Raw genomic sequence first — 11,530 nt, forward strand, 5'->3', positions numbered from 1 at the left:
ACAGACTGACACTCAGGTACTTGGAATTCTGGCGCTTTGGGTATTCTCGTTCCCATGGCGTCGATGGACGCATCGTTGAGTTCCCTTCGTAAGGGAACGTCTCAGGTTACTATTGTAACCATAGTTCCCTGAGAACAGGGAACGAGACGATGCGTCACCCTGCCATACTTCCTGCATCCCTGTGATCGGCTTGCTTCGGCAATTTTCGAAGCTAATGCCGGTTTGCACCGGATGTGCTTTTATCATATCCTGGTCATGACGTCACCCGCCCGTGACGCTCATTCTTTCCATTGGACTAGTTGACATAGATGCTTCAGACGCAGTCACGCTGGGGGCGTTCCCATGGCGTCTATGGACGCATCGTCTCGTTCCCTGTTCTCAGGGAACTATGGTTACAATAGTAACCTGAGACGTTTTACTCTCATATATTTATATTTTTATTTTTTATTCTTATAATTTGTAGTATTATGTTTCATGTTGTATTTGTATATGTCCACTGGAAGCCTCAGTACCAAAACAAATTCCTTGTGTGTGCAAGCACACTTGGCAATAAAGCTCTTTCTGATTCTGATTCTGATTCTGATTTCTGTCCCTCCATTGAAAATGTATGAACGGTATACTGTCCTTGTCCAGAAAGGAAATAAAGACATCAAAGTAGTCCATGTGACATCACTGGGTTAGTTAGAATGTTTTGAAGCATCGGAAATACATTGTGGTCCAAAAATAACCAAAACTAACTTAAAACTAAAAGAAAATAAAACTTCCAAAAAAGAAATGGCTGAATCGTGGTCAGTGGAGGTTCTCGTCCACTGACCACGATTCAGCCATTTCTTTTTTGGAAGTTTTATTTTATTTGCAGACGTTCCTCTTGTTAGTTGCCGAGGAGCGGATAAACTATAACGATCAGTCATAATCCCACCCACTTTGAAGCGGTACAAACTGCAGTGGAAAAGCAACCGAGCTAAAGCGAACCGAGCCGTGCCGCGCCGAGCCGAGTCGTACCACGCAGTGGAAAAGCAAAGCGAGCCGAACCGTACTGAGCCGTACCGAGCTGTACCATCCAGTGGAAAAGCGCCATAAGATTGTGCAATAAAGAAGTACTCCAAATAAAGTTTAATTATAATATTTATATCAGTAAGCTTCAAGCATTATGTCAGTATCGATTTGTAGTATACCTAGTATGAAATAAATATATTTTGGTTTAGGTTTTTTTTTTTTCACTGGGGTGTCCAAACCAAAAACATTGAAAATTAAATATAATCAGCATGTCAAATTGACCAGTGCAAGTTACTTCCTACTTCAGGTTCACCTTTGACCTTTGACAAATTGATGTGGACTGTCAAAATAAGAACCTGTAAATGTAATAACATGTATGGTGCTTAATGCAAGAAATGGCAATGCTTTGACATTTTCACTATTTACAGGTTTTCATCTTATGATCATCTGATGCGGTTTTGGCAGGTCATTGAACCATCACTGAAATTCATGGTTTGGGTTACCAGAACAGGAACTGCAAACATCGAATCTGAAAAGCAAAGTGCTTCCATGGTAGGTCTGTGCTATTATGACCAAACTCTACGGCTACAGAAATTATGCATCCAATATAGAATCCAAGAATCCATATACTTGTTCAATACATGGTTGGACTCCTTGTTCACCTTATGATCAACACTAGCACTTTTAGAACTGATTGTAGATGAACTGTATAGATGAATATAGATGAACTGTTCCTCTTCCTGAACTACCTTGCCCTTGGTCTGAAGCAGAGGGACCTCGCTTTGTGCTGTCTTTAGTTTACTTTAGCTCAATGATTTACATATTCTCATAAGAAAAGATGCTGCACTATCTGTGTTATTGGGAGTTGATGTGAGAACAAGAACAAAACTTACGTTACAAAGTACAATATGTAGGATACTACTATAATGTGTAAATTAACAATGAATTAATTGTGATAGTGTTGACCAGCCTCACCTGGGTCCTGGGTTTGTGCCATTGCTGCTCAGACCCTGTGCAGCTGTGAGTCGGGGGGACAGCTGCCACTACCTTTTGGCTGTAATGTGCTGTTTGGAAGAGCAATGGTGCAATATGATTACATAGAGCAAGCCCTGCCACACATGAGCACTGATAGGCCACCAGCTCAACAGGTTTAGTGTGCTTGAGGACAACCTGTAAACAAAGCAGATATCAATTGAATATATCCTGTGTTTTAGGATTCAGGCAATCATAGTCACTGTTATTACTGGAATAAATAATCATTAGTTGAATTATGTTGGTTTACACTGTAGCTAGTGTTTGAACCTTCCTTGGGCTACAGTGTCAAATGTTAGCAAGCTAACTAACTACTCTCTGGGAATCTTAATAGGTCATATTTTAATAAATGACTGTGTAAATACATGTTAGAATACCACAGAGTGCAATTAGTATAGTGGTCCAGTGAACTACTGTTCTGACAGCAAAAGTAGGCTATAAGCCGATAAGTGTCCAAACAGTGGTCTATTATAATCACTATCTGCATTAAAAAAACAAAAACAAAAACATAAATTTAATTCCCAGAGAGCAGACACTGTAAATCTTATTACATTGAATCTAATCTCATTCCCCTACACTCAAGTTGTGTGGTCTCTCATTTTTCCTCATAGATCTGAAGCATCTTGCCATCACAGAAACCTCTCCTACCTCGTTCTTGTCAGAAACTGAGAAAAAAATAATTACAATACATGGAATATCAATACACATGCACTTAGATGTTTCCTCAGCAGTGGAAACATCTTAATATAGCCTACTGTTATTTATGGTCATACAGATATGAGTCCATCGTTTACTTTGGCACTCTAGCGGTTAATAAACAGAACTGCATGCATCTTGCGGAAGAACATTGTAGCCGGAGCTACTTCTCTATGTTTATGTCCATGGCGAGTCACGCAGGTATGCCGTTAAGTTAACTTCCTCCAGTCCATAGTGGTTAGTCCCAACTAACCACTATGGACTTTGGGTTAGTCCCAACACGTATTATAGGTGTAACGTAGTGATTCAGAATAAGACAAAAACACGGTTTGAAAAATGGATCCATGATGTACTCGCTCATCATATAAATTGTGTACATTTTGGAAATAAAAAAAGTTACGGACAGCAGCTAAGTAACGATCGTGGTATTTGTTGACATGTTATTTAACAACATACTATTGTATATGTAGAGCCTGGTAATCACAGGAGAGTACCTACACGTAATCAGCGTTGGGGAGTAACGGAATACATGTACCGGCGTTACGTATTCAGAATACAAATTATGAGTAACTGTATTCCGTTACAGTTACTATTTAAATAGTTGGTATTTAGAATACAGTTACATTGTTGAAATCAATGGATTACATGACGATACTTCTCTGTTTTGTGAGTTTATTCACTCTCTAAATAAATTAAGGCAATTAAATGCATTTCCCAGAAGCCCCAATATGAAAACAAAAAAATGCGTGGTTTGCGTGATCAGTCACAATGGAGTCGGAAGAGGAGCAGCGGGAGCTAGATGTAGAGATGGAGCCGGAAAACAGAGACAGGGCAAGAATGCGTTTCTATCTTGGAAATTCAAACAGCATTTCACATTAAAGAAAGAGAAGGGAGAACAATTATAACTGTGTGCAACCTCTGCTTGCAAGCAAACATCCTCGATCCTTTCAGCGTCCAAAGTCTCCACCTCCAACCAGAAGAAGCATCTTAAAGTTTTTTTTTTTTTAATTAGCCAGGGATAGTCGTCTGCTGTAGTTTTACTGGTCACCTTGCTATTTTATAGTTGTATCAGGTAGGCTACTAGCTACAGGGCTGTAACAATATGCGATATGAAACCGAAATCGCGACACTCAGATCCACGAACCTGTATCGCATGCGAGAAGGCAAAATTGCGACACTCACCGTTTGTATATCCATACTCCCTTAATAAAGGAGTCCAGACATTAGAAAAATATCTGTCTACACATGCATTTTATATTTAATATGAGGGAAATAAACATGCGGGTACACAAAAAATATTTAACTTTTAGGCCAAATATTTTTTAGTACTTCTGTGAATTAGGCTACACGGCGCAAACCAAAAGTAAAACCCACCGGATGAAGAAGGGTTGGCTCTCCACAGAACATAAAATATTCATTTTATTTTATTTTTATTTTTCGCATTTATGAGGAAAAAACAATGTTACGGACGTGACCACTCTGAAAGCGGCACTAAAAGACTGCTTTAAAACTTTCACAGAGACATCAAACAGATGCACAAAGCCTTTCTTTAAAGTGAATTTCGATTTGTATTAATTGTATCTTAATTTTAATCAATGTTTCATCAACCAAAATGCCTGGAATTAATAAATAAGTAGTAAATATAACAGACAATAGATATCACGGCATGGAGGCGCTGGTGCGTGAACTGGGGCTCATCTCATAAATGAACCGAAACTTAGCATGTAAGGTAGGCTAGCCTACTTGCCTCACAGACATGTCTACTTTTAAACAGAACACTTAAAAACGAAAGAAAACAGACTGTTCTCTGTTTATGTAATCCGTATGAAATGTGCATTTCTCTCCGGCGCGTTCAGGCTGCTGCGAAGATCGCGAGTCAGCATCGTCAACTTCATCTTTGCATCCGACACTAACATAATTCAGTCATTACTTTTGCCGGTACTTTGTGACAGCTTTTAGGTGCTTTATTGGCAGCGCCACCTTTACATGTTACATGTACGAGTCACCACATCACCGCAGCGGTGACCGCAACATACACTTATAGTCTTTGTTCTTCTATAGCAAATTATAATATATTGCACTTTCAGGAAGACATGGGCCTAACACATTCAGCCAGTTGGAACAGAAAAACACACCAGAATAGGCCTGTTTAGTAAGCAGGATTTGATGGCCGCATTCCTAAACTTTTAAAATGCAATTCAATGTGGAAGTAATCCAAGTATTCAGAATACGTTACTCAGATTGAGTAACGTAACGGAATACGTTACAAATTACATTTTTGGGCATGTATTCTGTATTCTGTAACGAAATACGTTTTGAAAGTATCCTTCCCAACACTGCACGTAATTGTACATTTAAATGCTGACAAATAACGTTAAACACTAGTAACTTAACTGTTTGGATGTTTGCTAGCGATCTATCACATAAACGACATCATCATAACAGTAGTATTGATAATCGATAACTTACCTTCACAGTCATGAATATAACTGGATATGTGTACAACTTAAATCCTTTTTCCCGTTTACTGGACGAAGCCTTCGAGTTCTCCTGAATAGGGCGGTGTACATCATTGATGTTGACTTGAGGTAAATCCTGAAGGCAGCGAGTGTAGAAAGACATCTTCACGGCCGCCTGATTTTTGACAGTTAACCGGAAATGACTGAGCTGGCTTATCTAAAACCTGGAAGTGACCGTGCATATAAAGTCACATGACCCCTAGTGATGCGATAAAGGCCTATTTTGACAGCTACTCAGTGGCAATGGATCTATTATTAGGGGTGGGCCACCCCTTATAGATCCATTGCCGTGGGTAATATATATTATTAGTAGGCTATATTATTATACTAATAATATAATTACATAAAAACGTTTTGACATTGGGCCAAGTTACAGTGTGTTAGGTAAATGCATTTACCAGTAGTGACTCAGGCTCTCTTCTCTACTCTTTACTACTACTTTAATACTGTTTCTAGCTAATGTTGGTAGGGTTTTTTTTCACTGCTACAAAAAAAACGTAGTAAAATGTAGTCAACCCATACACTGTTAGAACCGTGAAAATAAAAAGCACAATAGTTCCATCATAAAGGGCGACAGCTAAACGTTTGATTAACAAATGATTTTCTGTTTAAAGCAACAACAAAATATATATATATTGGGAGCCTGATGACGTGTCCGGCTAAGACAAGCTTATGTTATGCTGAATGCTTGGTAGTGCACACAAACATTGCGGATTTCTATGGCAACAGTGGATATAACATTTGATCCCGAACTCAGAGAAATCATTCATTAGCCTTCGAGGAGACAACTTACCTGATCCAAAATGAAGACTGCAAAGCTGCGTGTTTTGAGTTTTGGATAAAAGATTCTGCCAAATGCATAAATGAGTTGGAAGCCAAACACCGCCATCAGCGTTTTGCCTGTTTATTACCACCAACCAGGGCCGGATTAAGAGTTCAGAGGCCCCTGGGCACAATGTCTTGTAGGCCCCCCCTTAGGCAGGCCAAATGTATATTTTGTCCAAGGACATTTTAATATGGCATTTACAGTTTTACTGACTTAAAAGGAACCTTGTTGTACTATGCTGGAGTAAAGTTCATAAATGGTTGTTCTTTCCCATAGGAATTTGTAAAACTATATGTTGGGTGGACCTCTGTGCCTCTAGGGGGGTTCGGGGGCATGCTCCCCCGCAAGAAAATTGTGTACATTTTAAGGTTAAATGCATCAATATCGTGCTCTTTGAGAGATCAAAATTAAGAGCTTCAACCCATGCACTGCTCGTTGAACAAAGAAAAAGCATTGATTTGTACCAGGAAAATAAAGAGGGTTCAAACATCTTTTTAGTTATGAGAGTCTCAGTCTACATTACATTATCAATGGTGTTTTAGGATGCCAAACAATTATAATAATAATGTAATAATGATTTATATAATTATTCCTATGACGTAAAATCCATATAGCCTATAAATGTAGGCCTACTATATAAATGAAAATGAATATTTCAAAAGTATATTTTAGTCTACATTACACTATAATACAGGAAAATTAAAATACTTTTGTTCTAATTTCTTCACTTGCAAGAAATAAACCCTTGAGCTTTTATTTAGGAGAAAACACCGGATAACCATGCTGATCGCGTGAGCAAAGAGCGCACTTTTCTTTAAATCACGCAGCACAAACAGGATGCTTATTCTTAAAGTCTTGTGCTGTTTTATAAAGGAACAAAGCCATATCATGGTTTCGATTTTAGTTCGTTGGCAAAATATAATGCTAGAGACCTTTATGTTAGGTAAGGTTATACATTTTACATCTCATATGTGTTGGGAAAAGGGAGAAGAGAGAGTTCGGCAAAAGGCGGATTCGAACTCGGGTCGAGCGCATCAAAAGCTGCATTCTAGCACTTCAAGCGCTTCGACCTGCGCCACTGTAGTTATTCCGTGAAAGGCACTTAGTGCAAATATACCCTCCGTTATCTAAAATATTTGTTTTCTTCCCCTCGCTTGCGCCACAAGTGCGCAAGGTGCGCATGTGCGCATTTTGGTGCGCATTTTATCAGACCGGCCCTCGCGGCCTCGAAACACTACCGGCCCACCGGGGAAACTCCCGATTGCCACTCCGCCCCTGGTGCCCAGGGCCCCTTAGATGTCGTGGGCCCCTGGGCAAGTGCCCAGTTGCCCTAATGGTTAATCCGGCCCTGCCACCAACCACTTGTTTCTCCGTTTGTTTCTTTTGGGATACGGTATAAAGACATTCCTTTTGTATGATCACGTATCTGAACGCATCCAACTGCACAGCATCGCTCGGGCATGATAGAAATAATTAGCGACGAGCTGTATTATCACCGGCGGTATAGCATTTTCTATTCTGTCAAGATGGCTGCTCCAAATGGCGTGACATCACGTCCCTATAGAGTGCCGAAGTTATGACGTCACTTTGTAGGACAATTTGGAAGTTAGCGGCGCATGGGTTCCCTCGATCAAAAAGCTATGCATTTTCCCCATAGACTTTTGGAAAATCGCAAAAAATAAGATCTGTGTTTAACAAAGAGTTGTGACCCTTACATGTTTTGTCTATCAAGATAATCTTTACAAGTTAATACAAAATGTATACATTTTGAAGCCTATATAAAGTTTAAAAAACCACAAGCAGACACAATAAAGTTTAAAAAACCACAAGCAGGTTATAACTGGTGTGTTTTATGTCATAGATCAAAACGTGAAAATATTTAGAGGCTTTGTTAACCACAGACCTTATTTCAGGCGATTTAGCAAAAACCCATTCAAAAAACCCTTAGACTTTAGGGCGAGGGAACTGGAAGTGCTAAAATGCTAACTCACTTCCGCGTTTTGGCCTACAAAGTGACGTTATAACTTCGGCACTCTATAGGCTCTATGCACGATCGCTTCCGCATTTTGTCTCAGCCCGCCCAGTTACATCCGGTGCTGCATCAGAAGCCGGTTTTGCATTAGGTGGAGATAATGGCAAATTACACTCGCTGTTTACAAAAACTTCCTGCGGTTAACGTGAATGATGTTAACAACACTGTGAGGCAGTTAGCTGTCACACATAAGAGTAAGAAAGAGAAGGGCTTTAAATTATATATTTCGACCTACATCGACAACTTTGAGGGTGAGTATTCTCTCATATCGTGCAAAATCCAACTAGCGAATCAGTTTCTAAAATTGTTGTCTCCGTTTCTGAGAAAATGAATTTTATTAAAGTTTTGCCGCTATACACTTCGCTATAGAACGCGCTATGCGGAAGTAAAGACGCTGGCTGAGATCCTACCGGAAATACGTCAGCAGCGTTCGTGCATAGAGCGTTTAGCCCATTGGACAAAGGAACTTCTTCTTCTTCAATTTTTAAATGGCGGTTGACAACTATTTGTTGCATTACCGCCACCGCTGGACTGGAGTGTATAACAGGAGTTACATATTTTCTATAAAATTACATTCTTTTTAAAAGCCCTGTATTCTTTAAAAACAAAAACGAAAAATGAAAAATCTTTGGACAAAGGAACTGAGGCAACACAGGGCTTAAATAACAGGAAGACCTAATGAGTTAACTAATAGAACAACAGGTGAACAAAATCAGTAATTAAGGGAACAAAATGGCACACACTAGGAAACAAGGTCAGAGAAACATTACACCACAATAAACAAAAAATAACTTTTCAATTACTCAAAAACTCAACTTTACAGAGAATATTGCCATAAAAGTTAAAGTCGGCAATGGCAGCCTGCCTAAACATTCAATAAAACATTTAGAGGTATATTTTAAAATCTTTTTTCCTGTCAAAATTATATTCGTAATCAAATCTCTAAAATCATTTTACTGCATTAAATATATAGTTAATTGTAGCAGGTGTTTTACTCTAAAGTGACTTATACATAAGGAATATCAGCAATTCAACAAAAAGCTACAAGACAGCAATAATGGAGTGACATCATCTTTTGTATATTATTTGCAGTCTAAAAGCATGAACGGCCTAATTATCAAAGGGCCGATAACCCATCCCATCCTCTGTCCCACTGTTATATAAACTTTACAGGTGATTCAGCCAGGATCACTCTCCCTCAGAGCACAGAGCGGTATAGCAAGAACTTTCGAGAGAACCTCAAGATTAACACTCTCTTTTTTTTCAGGTACAAACACAATTCAGTTTTTTGTTTTCTCATCAAAGGATTTCTCTGCTGCATGAAGTATTTGACTGTAAATATGTTATGTGTATGACCAAAATGTCTGTGTACAAAAAGAAAATGCATGTGAGGATGTGTAAAATAAGCATTGATTATGATTGTAATTTCCCTAAGATGCTTCTGTTTATGCATTTTTGTCTGGTCTGCATTAGTTTGTCAAGTGGAATGGACAACATCTCCTCCTTCTCCTTGTTCTCTCTCACAGCTCTAAATGACACCAACAGGATCACTATATTCTCTATTGCCCTCCCAGGATATTTTTTGACCATTTTTGTCAACGCAGTCTTGATTTTCATAATTGTTCTGGAGAAAGTCCTCCACCAGCCTATGTACATTTTTGTGTGCAATTTATGTATAAATGAATTATACGGAGCCACAGGATTTTATCCACCCCTACTGTATTATTTACTTAATGAAACCAATGTAATCTCTCTGGAAGAATGTGCCATACAAAGTTTTGCCATTTTCACCTATGCAATAGGGGAGTTTACTAATCTGAGCGTAATGGCATTTGATAGGTACTTAGCAATCTGCAGACCGCTATACTACCATACTGTCATGACAACTATCACTGTTTGGAAGCTGCTGACTTTCATATGGATGTTTCCCTGCTGCACTGCAATACTGATCATACTGATGACGCTCAGGTTTCCGATTTGCATGAATCAGATAAATAAACTGTACTGTGAAACCTGGGTCTTGGAGAGACTTGCCTGCAGGGTGGACACTGCTCAGTTTGTGGTCAATGGAATATTAACGTTTGCTGTTAATGCTCTGGTATGGTTTGTGTTTTTGTCATATATTAAAATAGTGATCGCTTGTAAGCACTCAGTTCAAAACCACAAGAAGTTCATAACCACATGTCTGCCACATTTGGTAGCTTTTTTGAATTATGTGGTGTGGTCACTTTTTAATGCCCTATATGAGGTCTTTGGAACTAGCAGTCTGCCTCGGGGTTTTAAAAACTTCTTGTCAGTTTCCTTTGTGATTGTTCCACCTCTGGTTAATCCTATAATATATGGAATTGTATTAACTCCTATTAGGACCAAAGCAAAGTGTATATTCCAAAAACTGAGCATTGCTAATTGATTCATAACACATCAGACCTGGAAAAACACCAGGGCTCGCAAGTATGGTTTGCATGCTCCCTGATTATTCATGACTGTTATGATAAATATCAAAATAAAAACCACTAGTTTGTGGTAAAACTGTATGAAATTAAATATGAATACAATAAATACATAAATATCAATAAAAAGATTGCAATGCAACTTATAACACTGATCCACTTGTCCTTCCCTAGAAAAGATAATTAATCAAATTAATGATCTACATTTACATTTGGAACGTTTATTTTATATAAACAAAAAGCAAAACATAAAAGAGGTAAGAGTCCATTCTAAAAAGGTATGTGTACATTTCTACATTCATTTCTGCATTCATCAAATTTTTCATTTTTGTGTGAACTATGCCTTTAAACTGTAGAGGTTATGATAAAGGCTGCTGTTTTGGAAAACATGAGGAACTATATAGCCCTTAGAATGAACAGTTGGCCTTTCAATTAATTGAGAATTTATTGTTTGCTTTACTAAACCTTTGGTGTTTATGATGAGACTTAATTTTAGCTAATGAGTTAAAGAGTTTCTGCTGGACCTCTATTTTCCTGAAATCATCAGAGTTGCTTCAGAATTATAGAAGGATAAAATCGAAGGGCGACTCTCTTAAAGAGGAGTTCGGTGGCCTTCTCGAAACCTCACAGCCCTAAGCCAAGACCTTTTGTTGATGTTGTTTTTTTTTTTTGATTGTTATTTTAAATGGCCTATACGTCTATTTTAAATGATTTTAAGTCTTCCAACTGTACAAGAAAAACAAAACAAGGGAAAACGAGAAATAGGTTGTTTGTGTCGGCCTTGTTTGATCTGGAGCCAGATATTTGAGAAGGAATGGCTAACATCTCCTCTTCCCTTATTCTGCTCTGAATAAATGAGACTGGACCAGCAGGATCATAGTTTTTTTTTCTTTTGTAATTGGCACTGCATATAACACATCTTTAATTCTATTAAAGTAAATAAAACGTCTCGGTTACGTATGTAACCCTAGTTCCCTGA

At 38.4% G+C, this 11,530-nt stretch overlaps 1 protein-coding gene across 1 annotated transcript; it reads left to right on the forward strand.

The window, feature by feature from the left end:
• The first annotated feature begins 9,587 nt into the window (after positions 1–9,587).
• Positions 9,588–10,511, forward strand: LOC143740672 (olfactory receptor 2C1-like). Its single transcript, XM_077232679.1, has one exon. The coding sequence runs from the start codon at positions 9,588–9,590 to the stop codon at positions 10,509–10,511; it is 924 nt and encodes a 307-aa protein (XP_077088794.1).
• The last annotated feature ends 1,019 nt before the right edge of the window (positions 10,512–11,530 follow it).

The sequence above is a fragment of the Siphateles boraxobius genome, unplaced genomic scaffold, assembly GCF_051911475.1.
Source record: "Siphateles boraxobius isolate OS27281-9 unplaced genomic scaffold, OSU_SipBor_1 18, whole genome shotgun sequence".
In the NCBI taxonomy this organism is placed as follows: Eukaryota; Metazoa; Chordata; class Actinopteri; order Cypriniformes; family Leuciscidae; genus Siphateles; species Siphateles boraxobius.

Bases quoted from the DNA above. Each gene is read 5' to 3' on its own strand.
- LOC143740672 (XM_077232679.1), top strand. From the start codon at position 9,588: ATGGACAACATCTCCTCCTTCTCCTTGTTCTCTCTCACAGCTCTAAAT.